The 14669-nt window shown below is 41.6% G+C and overlaps 1 protein-coding gene across 2 annotated transcripts in view; it reads right to left on the minus strand.

The window, feature by feature from the left end:
- Positions 1–14669, minus strand: part of atp1a2a (ATPase Na+/K+ transporting subunit alpha 2a) — a 193753-nt gene that overhangs the window by 16574 nt on the left and 162510 nt on the right. For both annotated transcript variants that reach the window (XM_061920966.1, XM_061920967.1), the window contains one exon: positions 1704–1849. In XM_061920966.1, coding sequence (XP_061776950.1) covers positions 1704–1849 — 146 coding nt within the window. The remainder of the gene's footprint in view (positions 1–1703; positions 1850–14669) is intronic.

The following is a 14669-nucleotide window of genomic DNA, read 5'->3' on the forward strand; positions in this document are numbered from 1 at the left end:
AACTTAACCATTCTGTAATGTTCATATTGTTGTTACTCAGCCAGCGTTTGTGGGTCTGATGAACCCGTTGCACTGTGTGCCTTTTAGTGCCTCACAATCAAACACTTTTATGTTAAAATACTGAACAGATGTTTACCTTATCCCCATAAACATCTGTGTTTGATTGTGAGGCATTAAAAGCCACAAAATGCAACAGGTTTATCCACAATCGCTGGCTGAGTAACAACAATATGAACGTTGCGCAGAACATTTCTCTGCCAGTTTCTGCATGCCACAGGGATTCTTCTTTTGTGTTTTTACACCTGCGATTCCACCACAAGGTTGCAACATTGTTTGTCAACCCTATCTGCTCTCATTTTCTCGCACATTTCACCCTCTGATGTTCTGTGTACCAACACTCTGTGTGTGTGTGTGTGTGTTACAATGAATTGATTAACGGGGATCCCGACTTAACCCTTGTGTAATTTTCATATTGTTGTTACTCAGCCAGCGTTTGTGGGTCTGATGGACCCGGTGCATTGTGTGGCTTTTAGTGCCTCACAATCAAACACTTTTATGTTAAAATCCTGAACAGATGTTTACCTTATCCACATAAACATCTGTGTTTGATTGTGAGGCATTAAAAGCCACAAAATGCAACAGGTTTATCCACAATCGCTGGCTGAGTAACAACAATATGAACGTTGCGCAGAACATTTCTCTGCCAGTTTCTGCATGCCACAGGGATTCTTCTTTTGTGTTTTTACACCTGCGATTCCACCACAAGGTTGCAACATTGTTTGTCAACCCTGTCTGCTCTCATTTTCTCGCACATTTGACCCTCTGATGTTCTGTGTACCAACACTCTGTGTGTGTGTGTGTGTGTGTGTTACAATGAATTGATTAACGGGGATCCCGACTTAACCCTTGTGTAATTTTCATATTGTTGTTACTCAGCCAGCGTTTGTGGGTCTGATGGACCCGGTGCATTGTGTGGCTTTTAGTGCCTCACAATCAAACACTTTTATGTTAAAATCCTGAACAGATGTTTACCTTATCCACATAAACATCTGTGTTTGATTGTGAGGCATTAAAAGCCACAAAATGCAACAGGTTTATCCACAATCGCTGGCTGAGTAACAACAATATGAACGTTGCACAGAACATTTCTCTGCCAGTTTCTGCAGGCCACAGGGATTCTTCTTTTGTGTTTTTACACCTGCGATTCCACCACAAGGTTGCAACATTGTTTGTCAACCCTGTCTGCTCTCATTTTCTCGCACATTTGACCCTCTGATGTTCTGTGTACCAACACACTCTCTGTGTGTGTGTGTGTTTGCGTGTGCTACGCAGAACCTCAATTTCCACACTTCTATTAGCCCCGGGTCCAGTGAACCCGGACATCTTATATGTAATAGAAATGTGTAGGGGGGGTGTATGGGCATTAAATTTGTATTCTGATACATGTTCTTCACAGAAAATGAGCCAAAGTCAGTGAGTCTCAGTTTGAAAAATTATTAATTGTATCTTTTTTTTTTTTTATATATATATATATATATAAAAACATGAAAATGGGTCCCACAGACCCGAACACCACACAAAGTTGAAAAACTTATCCGGGTGTTATCATTTAGTGGTCAATTGTACGGAATATCTACTTTACTGTGTAATCTTCTAATAAAAGTTTCAATCAATCAATGTGTGTACATGAACACACTCCTTACCCACTGCTGCCCGTAGTGGTCTTCGACGTCGTTCACCATGCGGTCGTCCCAGTTGACCCGGATTCCAATCAACGTTCCTGGCAGGAAACCGTTCTCGGCCAGGATTACGAAGTAAGTGAAGAACCCAGCCAGAGCCTGGATCATACCTGGTTGTAAACACCAAGAGATATTCAGAAACATTATGATAATACTGTACTAATACAAATGGATCTTCTTGTGCTGCAAACTAATATCAATGCACTCAGAGCACAATATTAGGTACTAATAATGAGATTCATACAAAAGTACAAATATATAATAATGCACTTTCCATTTTCATTAGTTTATGATTTTGCTTTAACTGTATCATACATCATATTTCATCACATATACCACAATATTAACATGTCAGTGTGAACTTTTTGTAGCTGCGGACCAGTCAACGCTTGATAATTTGTCCAGCGGCCCGGCGGAGGGTTAGTTCTTTTCTTTTTTTGTCATGAAAAAGGGAATTTTTTTGGGTTGGTGCACGAATTTGAAGTGTATCTTGTGTTTTTTATGTCGGTTTAATAAAAAAAAAAAAAAAGTATTAAAATTATTCTGTGATTGGGGGTCACTGCTGTATGAGACATGAGTGATTTACTGTTTTTGAGGATCAACTGCAAAAAAAAACAACTAGTCAAAGATCCTATATAAGACATGAACTCTTTTTGAGGATCTACAGCAAACAAATATATAGTCAAAGATGCTATAAAAGACATGAGTGATGTACTATTTTTGAGGATCTACTGGGAAAAAAACTATGGTCAAAGATCCTGTACAAGACATTACGTGAAGTGAATTATATTTATATAGCGATTTTTCTCTAGTGACTCAAAGCGCTTTTTTACATAGTGAAACCCAATATCTAAGTTACATTCAGAACCAGTGTGGGTGGCACTGGAAGCAGGTGGGTAAGGTGTCTTGCCCAAGGACAAAACGGCAGTGACTAGGATGGCGGAAGCGGGAATCGAACCTGCAACCCTCAAGTTGCTGGCACGGCCACTCAACCAACCGAGCTAAACCGCCATGAGTAATCTGCTGTTTTTGAAAATCTACTGGGGGGGGGGGGGGGGGAACTATAGTCCAAGATCCTATATAACAGTGGTCCCCAACCTTTTTGTAGCTGCGGACCGGTCAACACTTGAAAATTTGTCCCACGGACCGGGGGGGGTGGGTTTTATTATTATTTTTTTTCATAAAGAAATACAATCATGGGCTTCACGGTGGCAGAGGGGTTAGTGCGTCTGCCTCACAATACGAAGGTCCTGCAGTCCTGGGTTCAAATCCAAGCTCGGGATCTTTCTGTGTGGAGTTTGCATGTTCTCCCCGTGACTACGTGGGTTCCCTCCGGGTACTCCGGCTTCCTCCCACTTCCAAAGACATGCACCTGGGGATAGGTTGATTGGCAACACTAAATTGGCCCTAGTGCGTGAATGTGAGTGTGAATGTTGTCTGTCTATCTGTGTTGGCCCTGCGATGAGGTGGCGACTTGTCCAGGGTGTACCCTGCCTTCCGCCCGATTGTAGCTGAGATAGGCGCCAGCACCCCCCGCGACCCCAAAAGGGAATAAGCGGTAGAAAATGGATGATAACAGATGATTCAGTAACAAGACAAATTGCAGCCACAAAAACCTGGCACATGCTTCCTATGTTGGTCACCAGTTTGGTCACACAATGCTATGGGATGGCCTTCCATCATAGTTGTGTTGGTCATTCTAGTACAAAAAGCACACCCGAGCTGATTCCACAAGTGTGTAATTCTGTTTCGGAGAACCACTTCACTCTTTCTACAACCAAATTCTGAAGATAATTCCTGAATCAACGACACTCTGTGGTAGGGATGGAACGGTTTATGCGAACAATTTCTTGTGTTGCTAGGATCATGTGTGTTTTCCTTTGTTACTAATCAGTTTAGAGGGCCAAAAACGGCCAACCAGCCTCTTCAATTTGGCCCGTGAGACGCCATGAGTGTGTGAATGTGAGTGTGAATGTTGTCTGTCTATCTGTGTTGGCCCTGCGATGAGGTGGCGACTTGTCCAGGGTGTACCCTGCCTTCCGCCCGATTGTAGCTGAGATAGGCGCCAGCGCCCCCCGCGACCCCAAAAGGGAATAAGCGGTAGAAAATGGATGGATGGATGGAATACAATCATGTGTGCTTACGGACTGCATCCCTGCAGACTGTATTGATCTATATTGATATATAATGTATATATTGTGTTTTATGTTGATTTAATAAGTTAAAATAAAATAAAATAAAAATAACAAATGATTTATTGTGCGGCCCGGTGGTTGGGGACCACTGCACTACACCACTAGCTGTTCAAAGTCTAGACCCGGGGTGGACTACTCCTCTGTGCATCAGTTGGGGACGTCTGTGCGCTGCTGACCTGTCTATTGATTTATTGATTGATTGATTGATTGACACTAAAAATGGGTAAACTGGTACACGTTACACACAGGAAGTAGTACTTTGCTGAGACACGGAGAACAGATTAGATAAGATCGACTTCTTCCTACTCCTTTACGAATATGTTGAAATATGAAAGTGTTAACATGTTTCAAGCTCTTCCACACCAGAACATAACATGTATTGGCCAATACTCACAGCTCAAATTTTGGTATAGTATCGGAACACTCCTAATTCATTTATTTTATGACAAATGAAGAGTATTATCTTTTCGTGTTTTGGATATCAGTAAAATGTACATTTGTGCCTAATGAATTGTACTTTCTGTGATTTCTGAATTTAAAAAAAATAACAGTTCAGAAGCATTTGCATGTCATTATTGGGCAGACAGACACTCTTTGTCAAAGTAATTTGAGATGAAGATCGCTCCAGCTGGAGTGGGAGAGATAGATTAAACACTAAATAGAAACTTTGCTCTATAAATCCCCCAAAAATGGTGGCGGATGAAGAGAAGAAACATCACCACTATGACAGCTGGGAATAATTGAAATGAACATAATGTAATCAACTGATTTGAGCTAAGCCATTTAGCATCTTCAGGAAGTTTGGGAAGTGTGTGCCCTTTAACCAACATTTTATGAGAAGAAAGTAGCAAAAACTAACGAACGCAGTCAGAAGTAAGAATGGAATTTCAGCGTTCATCACCGACTATTGTGATAAACGATCATAGGAAATGATTTTTCTCTTTGGCTGCCATTAAAGTCAACTACTTAATGGCACGCACAATAATGACTTGTAATGGCAGGCTGGACCTGATCTAACGTTTGTGGTTCGCTACTTGTGTCTACTTTGTGTTTCTGCACGTTCACAATGACATTTAAAAATAAATACATAAAGTTTGGATTTGATTGGGTAGCTGTTGGACTATCTTGCTGATCGTATTGTACTAGATACCAATATTTTGGTACCGGTACTAAAATTATTTCGTCACTTTTCTAAATAAAGGGGACCACAAAAAATTGCATTATTGGCTTTATTTGAACAAAAAATCTTAGGGTACATTAAACATATGTTTCTTATTGCAGTTAAGTCCTTAAATAAAATAGTGAACGTACAAGACAACTTGTCGTTTAGTAGTAAGTAAACAAACAAAGGCTCCTAATTTAGTCTGTGTTATTTATCATTCTATTATTTTCTCAAATTTATTAGTGATAGAAAATGAATTATTAATCTACTTGTTCATTTACTGTTAATATCTGCTTATTTTCTCTTTTAACATGTGCTATCTACACTTCTGTTCAAATGTAGTAATCACTTATTCTTCTGTTGTTTGATACTTTACATTAGTTTTGGATGATACCACAAATTTGGGTATCAATCCGATACCAAGTCGATACAGGATCATACATTGGTCATATTTAAAGTACGGGACCTATTCCCCAAATTTATGAACATCCATCCATCCTTTTTCTACCATTTGTCCCGTTCGGGGTCGCGGGGGGTCGCTGGAGCCTATCCCAGCTGCATTTGGGCGGAAGGCGGTGTACACCCTGGACAAGTCGCCACCTCATCGCAGGGCCAACACAGATAGACAGACAACATTCACACTCACATTCACACACTAGGGCCAATTTAGTGTTGCCAATCAACCTATCCCCCGGTGCATGTCTTTGGAAGTGGGAGGAAGCCGGAGTACCCGGAGGGAACCCACGCAGTTACGAGGAGAACATGCAAACTCCACACAGAAAGATCCTGAGCCCGGGATTGAACCCAGGACAACTAGGACCTTTGCATTGTGAGGCACATGCAATAACCTCTGTTCCACCACCGTGCTGCCATTTATAAACATAATATACTTTTTTTTTTTTTAAACAAAGCAGATGTTGTGATTAGGGTTGCAAAATTCCGGGAATATTCATGGGAATTAACCGGAATTAATGTAAAATTAATAGGAGATAAACATTGTATGCAACATGCTAGATCGCATATGGTTATTAGCTAAAAAAAAACGGATTTAATACAAATTCAGTAGAATTTCAACCCTGCACTGTGCATTCCTCCATCACATGCACAGACAATTCCCAGCAAGCTACACACTACAGCAGGGCTATTGAGGCCACACTAGTATTTTAGCCCAAGGACTTCATCTAGTCAGCTAAGTTTTGATGATATTACTGGGGTAAATATATTTGGTCTATGGTATTTAAGTTTAGTAGAGGTGTAATTGCTTGTTACTGTATGACTGTAGACAACTCCAGCAAAAAAAGCAAATGAAGATGTTGTGATCATAGCAGTATCAACTAATAGACACGTGCCTGTACTTCCTATTAGATAGATAGATAGATAGATAGTACTTTATTCATTCCGTCAGGAGAGTTCCTTCAGGAAAATTACAATTTTCAGCACAATCCCATTCAAGATCAGACAAACATTACAGGGAGACAGAACAGGATCGCTGACGGGTCTGCCGGCTTCCAGCGCCCCTTACAAAAAAAGATGAGATACAGGTAAACAAGGGGGGGGGGAAATAGAAGATTAAAATGAAATTTAAAAAAATCGGTCTTAGCCTGGGCCTTGGAGAGGGGGTGCAGACGGAGGCCAAGGGGAAAAAAAAAAAAAAAAAATAAAATAAAATAAAATAAAAAAACAACAACTCATAGCCATAGTACACATCCCTCTTCCATGTGTGTAAGAGGGAAACATCAAACATCAAAGAACACAGAGGACATTAAAGACATTAAAGCAGCAGATACAAGCAGACACTTCTACATACAGCTATGAATAAAATGAATATTATTACAGTGGATGCCGGTGAGTTACGGTGTTTAGCTATTCCTCGTCCTGCAGGGATGATACTTGTAAGAAACATACTTTATTTGTCGCCATGGAGACCAGGATTAGTGATTTAAGTTTCAAGTGTATTCACAATACCATATAACTTTTACAATAGTGGTGAATATCATCATTTATAGATGTTGGTACGTGAAAGCAGGCTTCACGGTGGCAGAGGGGTTAGTGCGTCTGCCTCACAATACGAAGTTCCTGCAGTCCTGGGTTCAAATCCAGGCTCGGGATCTTTCTGTGTGGAGTTTGCATGTTCTCCCCGTGAATGCGTGGGTTCCCTCCGGGTACTCCGGCTTCCTCCCACTTCCAAAGACATGCACCTGGGGATAGGTTGATTGGCAACACTAAATTGGCCCTAGTGTGTGAATGTTGTCTGTCTATCTGTGTTGGCCCTGCGATGAGGTGGCGACTTGTCCAGGGTGTACCCTGCCTTCCGCCCGATTGTAGCTGAGATAGGCGCCAGCGCCCCCCGCGACCCCGAAAGGGAATAAGCGGTAGAAAATGGATGGATGGATGGATGGATGGTACGTGAAAGCGTCCCCCAAATAAGCTAGAAGAAGCTTTTGACAGGGGGTCCAAAGGACAATATATACATGGAAAGATCAAATATGGTATCAAGCACAACAACGAAAAACAAAAACAAAACAACAACAACGCTATATGATAAACACAAGATAATAGTACTAAAGCAAGCATACACATACATACATACATACATACATTCATTCAACCATGCAAAACCCAACAGTAGTCTACCCCACATGAGGCATTAAAGATAGGTGGTTAATAGGTAATTTTTCAGTTTCTTTTTGAAGTTGGAGAATGGATACAGCATCTTGAGGCTCTCATTAAGCTGGTTCCAAATCTTTGGTCCCCTGCATACGACACTGCGAGCGGTAAAGGCCAGTAAACGATGTTTACCTGTTATCAGATCTAAGTTACGAGTGTTGTGGGCATGCTGGGGATGGTAGATTGGAACCAAACTGCAGAGCCTAAGATTCAGCTTGTAAATGACTTGATAGGTTAAACAAGCATTTTGGTAAATATTGAACTCTGTCAGTCTTAAGAGATGATATTTATGGAATAGATGACGAGTGGGGGCATTAAACTTGGACCATGACAGGGCCCGTATAAATTTTCTTTTGCATGGATTCTAATTTGTGATGGTAGGTAGGAAAGGTAGTTTAGATGTGGTTGAAAGAGAGTTTTGTACAAGGTAAGTAGAGCATAAAGAGGAAGATAATGACGAAGGTGAAAGAACAGGCCAACATATTTGGATAATCTGTTTTACAGATGGCTAATGTGACATTTGAAATTGAGGTATTCGTCAGTGATGACCCCCAGGAATTTTGTGGAGTATACTTTCTGTATTTCCTGCCCATTGATGTTGATATGGCAGTGCTCAGTATTTGTCCGGTTTTTATTAGAACGAAATAGAATAAAATTGGTTTTATTTACATTAAGTGAGAGCTTATTGCATTTGAACCAGGAACCCACTTTCACAAGCTCTGAATTGACAGCTTCTTGAAGATCGTGTAGGCGCCTGTGTGAGGTAAACAAATTTGTATCATCAGCAAAAATTATTTTATGAAAAGTCTCGGAGGAGTTTACAAAATCATTTATATATAGGATAAAAAGGAGAGGCTCCAAGATGGATCCCTGGGGAACCCCATAATTTATGGTCATACAGGGTGAGTTGTGATCATTGACGCATACACATTGTTGCCTTCCGTAAAGGTAAGAACGGAACCAATGGAGAGGTACCCCTCTGACACCATAGTGATATAACTTGTACAATAAGATCTTAAAGTCTATTGTGTCAAAGATCAATCAATGTTTACTTCTATAGCCCTAAATCACTAGTGTCTCAAAGGGCTGCACAAACCACCACGACATCCTCGGTAGGCCCACGCAAGGAAAACTCACACCCAGTGGGACATCGGTGACAATAATGACCCAGTGGGACATCGGTGACAATGACGACTATGAGAACCTTGGAGAGGAGGAAAGCAATGGATGTCGAGCGGGTCTAACATGATACTGTGAAAGTTCAATCCATAATGGATCCAACACAGTCGCGAGAGTCCAGTTCAAAGCGGATCCAACACAGCAGCGAGAGTCCCGTTCACAGCGGAGCCAGCAGGAAACCATCCCAAGCGGAGGCGGATCAGCATCGCAGAGATGTCCCCAGCCGATACACAGGCAAGCAGTACATGGCCACCGGATCGGACCGGACCCCCTCCACAAGGGAGAGTGGGACATAGAAGAAAAAGAAAAGAAACGGCAGATCAACTGGTCTAAAAAGGGAGTCTATTTAAAGGCTAGAGTATACAAATGAGTTTTAAGGTGAGACTTAAATGCTTCTACTGAGGTGGCATCTCGAACTGTTACCGGGAGGGCATTCCAGAGTACTGGAGCCCGAACGGAAAACGCTCTATAGCCCGCAGACTTTTTTTGGGCTTTGGGAATCACTAATAAGCCGGAGTCCTTTGAACGCAGATTTCTTGCCGGGACATATGGTGCAATACAATCAGCAAGATAGGCTGGAGCTAGACCGTGTAGTATTTTATACGTAAGTAGTAAAACCTTAAAGTCACATCTTAAGTGCACAGGAAGCCAGTGCAGGTGAGCCAGTACAGGCGTAATGTGATCAAACTTTCTTGTTCTTGTCAAAAGTCTAGCAGCCGCATTTTGTACCAACTGTAATCTTTTAATGGTAGACATGGGGAGACCCGACGGAGTCTTGGACAGATCCCCAAAAAAATGCCAATACCGCATTTTCCTTCTTCAATACAGTCATTGACCTTTTCCAAGAGGTCAAGTATAGCCATACAGGTGGTGCTTTTTTTTACGAAAACCATATTGGGAGGGGATAAGGATATTTAGTTTTTCTAGAAAGCCATTCAGTCGGTTATAGACCACTTTCTCAAATATTTTTGAAAATGTGGGTAAAATTGAAATTGGCCTATAATTATAAGTATAGATTTAGAAGTAGCTAAAACACTACTGATGGCGGATGGATGTTAGCCGCTAGTTCCCTAGCTATGTCTGAAAGCACCTCTTCATGAGGGCGTTTCAGTGTTATAACTTCACCTTTATCCTTAGTTTTTAAGCCAAAATGTGTCCGTTCTCCCTTTTCTGTCGACACACTGTGTCTGCTTGTAAGTCTCCTTGTTTGTTTGCCGCCCAACATACACGTCTTCTCGTAAACCAGCCATGGACGGGGGTGCGGTGGGGTGTCGGACCGGTATGTTTCAGAGGCGATATAGTACCGAAAATAATTAATTAGTACCGCGGTACTATACTAGCACTAGTATACCGTACAACCCTATATTGTACCATATGTGCCGGCCAGAAATCTGCGTTCAAGGAATTCTGACTTATTAGTGATTCCCAGAGCCCAAAAAAAGTCGACGGGCTATAGAACGTTTTCTGTTTAGGCTCCAGTACTTTGGAATACCCTACCGGTAACAAAAATGCTACCTGAGTAGGAGCATTTAAGTCCCGTCTTAAAACTAATTTATATACTCGAGCCTTTAAAGGCCTACTGAAACCCACTACTACCAACCACACAGTCTGATAGTTTATATATCAATGATGAAATATTAACATTGCAACACATGCCAATACGGCCTTTTTAGTTGACTGAATTGCAATTTTAAATTTCCCGTGAGGTATCCTGTTGAAAACTTCGCGGAATGATGACGCGTATGTGTGACGTCACCAGTGGTAGCTGACATGTTCTCCAAGCACCTATCACGGCTAAAAGTAGTTTGTTTTTATCACATAATTACACAGTATTTTGGACCGCTGTGTTGCGGAATCTTTTGCAATTTGTCCAATTAATAATGGATACTACAAAGAAGAATGCATTTGGTAGAAAGCGGTGTATTGCAGCCGGCTGTAGCAACACAAACACAGTCGGTGTTTCTTTGTTTGTTGTGAAGCTTTAATATGGAACAGAGCGGTCAAGCAAACATGGTTCTCTACCACATGTCAACCGACAGGTTTTGATGAGGAAATTGTGGTAATAAGTCGGCTCTTGCCGTAAACATGAGCGGAGCTCGTGTCATTCCTCCTGCAGCTGTCAAAGAGGCAGCTGCGACTATCTTGGCTCCTCAGAGACACTGGCGGTCACCGCACCCCTCCGACTTTCAGGTATAACTACATAATCTCACTCAAACACTAGTAACACAATAAGCAGATAAGGGATTTCCAGAATTGTCCAAGTAAATGTGTCTAATAACATCTGTATCGCTCCCACTGCCCTCGTCTTTTTTTTTTCTTCTAGTCCTTCACTCATCCACGAATCTTTCATCCTCGCTCAAATTAATGGGGAAATTGTCGCCTTCTCGGTCCGAATCGCACTAGCTGCTGGTGGCCATGATTGTAAACAATGTGAGGAGCTCTACAACCAGTGACGTCACGCGCATATCTTCCGCGACTTCCGGTACAGGCAAGGCTTTTTTATTAGCGGCCAAAAGATGCAAACTTTATCATCGATGTTCTCTACTAAATCCTTACAGCAAAAATATGGCAATATCGCGAAATGATCACGTATGACACATAGAATGGACCTGCTATCCCCGTTTAAATAAGAAGATCTAATTTCAGTAGGCCTTTAAATAGACCCCTTTTTAGACCAGTTGATCTGCCGTCTTGCTTTTCTGCTCCATCCCCCACTCCTGCGTGGAGAGGTTATCAGGTGACCATAGATCAATTTCCACAGAAGACAGACCTTGATCTTTCAGTCACTACCCAAACCTTTTTACCACAGGTGAGGGACGGAATGTAAATCAGACTGTTAATCAACGGGGTCATTTTGATTTTTTTTGCCATATTTAATCACTTCTTTGTGGTCTACAGAACAGCCATGGCGGTTCATGATGATGCATGGATTATGTTTTACAGCCCACCAGACAAGCCGTTTTCTGACTGGACTAGTATCCCGCTTAAGAAGTGTGAACGCAGCTTTCACGCGAAATCCAGTTCAAGCACCCATGATTAATCTTTTCATTTAGACGTTGTAAAAAGCGGGTCAGTGTTTTATGTTGACACATTTTAACACCGCTCCGAGAGGGCAGAATATTGTTTGTCTCTCTTTTTTATGGAGGCTGACGCCGGCGCCGAGCTGAATTTAAGACCTCCTCTGTCGCCGCGTGTCACTCTGCATCACATCATCTGCAAACGCTTCAACTCCTTCTAGTTTTGGAGACACGAGGAGCTCCTGCCGTGCGCCTCCTCTTGAAATAAGACGTGCGTTCATCTTTAAACCCGAGTGCTGCCATTTTTTGACCTATTTAAAAGCCTATGAAATGTTGCCATCCTTTTATTTTTTTATCATTTTTGAACTATTCCCACACCGTATAAAGCCGAGGAGATAAAAGACAGCGACTGAAGCTGCAAGCAGGGAAAGAAGAGCGCGATTGAGAGGAATATGGTCGCCGTAAATATCAGGACAATGGGCCCCATTCAGCAACCGTTCTTAAGAACAAATTTTATTCTTCGGCCCACTTATGAAGTTTTAAAGGAGATTTTTGCTGGGATTTGTTCGTAGGTAAGAACAAAATTCACACACACACGCACTCAGTTTTGCTGCTACTGTAAGATGCCGCAGATCATTCCCTGGGGAGGAAGCGCATATTTCACGACCATGTAGACCAGGGGTGTCAAACTCAAATACAGTGTGGGCCAAAATTTAAAACTGAAGACAGCCGCGGGCCAAGGTTGAACAAATTAACCTTTTAGGTGGTAGCGTGTGTTGTACTGTCCCGGAAGAGTTAGTGCTGCAAGGGTTCTGGGTATTTGTTCTGTTGTGTTACGGTACGGATGTTCTCCCGAAATGTGTTTGTCATTCTTGTTTGGTGTGGGTTCACAGTGTGGCACATATTTGTAACAGTGCTAAAGTTGTTTATACGGCCACCCTCAAGTGTTACCTGTATGGCTGTTGACCAATTATGCCTTGCATTCACTGATGAGTGTGTATAAGCCGCTTACATTATGAAGCTGTTTGTATGGAGGATAAGCGGACGTGAAGACAGATTTTAAAGAACGTTAATGCCCCCAATATTGTTGTCTGGGTGGAAATCGGGAGATATTCGGGAGAATGGTTGCCCAGGGAGATTTTCGGGAGGGGCACTGAACTTCAGAAGTCTCCCTGGAAAATCGGGAGGGTTGGCAAGTATGAATATTAGCGGTGAATTCGGTGTTACAGCGGCACAGCCACTGTATAATACCGGCGGGCCAGGTCTAATATTAATCTGATATTGCCTCAAGGGCCAAATGAAATTACATGAGTTTGACACCCATGATGTAGACCTATTTGCCCGAAGTTACGAATATTTATTTGAACAATTTAGGCTACCATAGCAGTCCCCACTTTCTTAAACTTACATTTTGACATTATGTATTTCCCCCGTGGGATAATACAAATTTATCTTCTGTAATCTGTTTGTGTTTTCTCCATGTGTCTGATGTTCGGCTTTTCCGCCGGAATTGTGCCCTTATATGGGGAATTAAGGGCATTTAACTATGCAAATTACGGAATTAGGACGTATGCATATTGGGGAAATAAGGGTGTGTTTATATGCAAGTTATGATAGACACCCACATGCTAACCATTTGGCATTCAGAAACTTCAGAACAGCAGGTGGGAACAATTTGGGCGTTTAAGAACACGTCATGAATTTGAAAGGACTCATCTTAGGAAATCCCTTAGGAAGAAAGATAAGAGGACAAGTTAGGAACTTATTGCTGAATGGGGCCCGATGAGAAGAGAGTTGTGTGGAAATTACTTCTGTATTTTACTTCTGTTTTAAATGTTGTTTTTTTAGTCTGTCCTTTGCCTCTATTTCTTTGTGGTGTACAGCCCTTTGGTCTTCAACTGTGGTTGTTTTTAAAGGGCTTTATAAATAAAGTTGGTATGGTATGGTAAAAAGAAAAATCCATCTTACCCCTTTCTGATTGGTAAGAAATTTTAAACGGTGTGCCATTAAATAGATGTATTAATAATGTTCTGTAGTCATAAAGCAAAGGGCGAATAATCAGGTTTTTTATTTGTCATAGTACTTATGATTAGTCAGTGTGCAGCGTGTACAGCAGTACAGATATATTAGCCACGGGAAATGAGTTAACACACAAACATTTTTGTCGAAATATCTGGCAACACAAGCGAGTAACAAGATTATTGTGCCTTGCCTACAGTCAAGTACAGCTGTTGGTGTCGTGCACTCGAGACGGGATTTATGTCTTTTTGAAGGGAGCCTGATCTCGAGGAGCCGTTCCTTTAAAAGAGCCGTTCAATGGACTGGCCTGTTCCTATATTTATTTATTTTTAACTAACTTGTTATCTTTAAGGAAACAATCATATGTGGCAGTAAAGAAGATACAAATGGTCAATAAAAGAGAATGTAAACATTACACAAATATAAACACATTTGACTGGGGTGTCAAAGTCAAGGCCTGCTATGGCCCCCGGGAGGATATTTGATTAGTATTAGAACCGGCCCGCAGGCAACAGCCGCCTGCTGCTGTTTTGAACACACACCAACGAATTTTCAGATGGGACCCCATCAAGTCAAAAAAATGGGATCCAACAGTACATTTTAAAGGAGTGCTTGAGGAACGCCTCAGTTATGTACAGTAAACCACAAGTTGGACCCTAGTGTTCTATGTTTGCACTGAGTGTCAAAATGT

This window comes from Nerophis ophidion, linkage group LG14 (genome assembly GCF_033978795.1).
Source record: "Nerophis ophidion isolate RoL-2023_Sa linkage group LG14, RoL_Noph_v1.0, whole genome shotgun sequence".
NCBI lineage: Eukaryota > Metazoa > Chordata > Actinopteri > Syngnathiformes > Syngnathidae > Nerophis > Nerophis ophidion.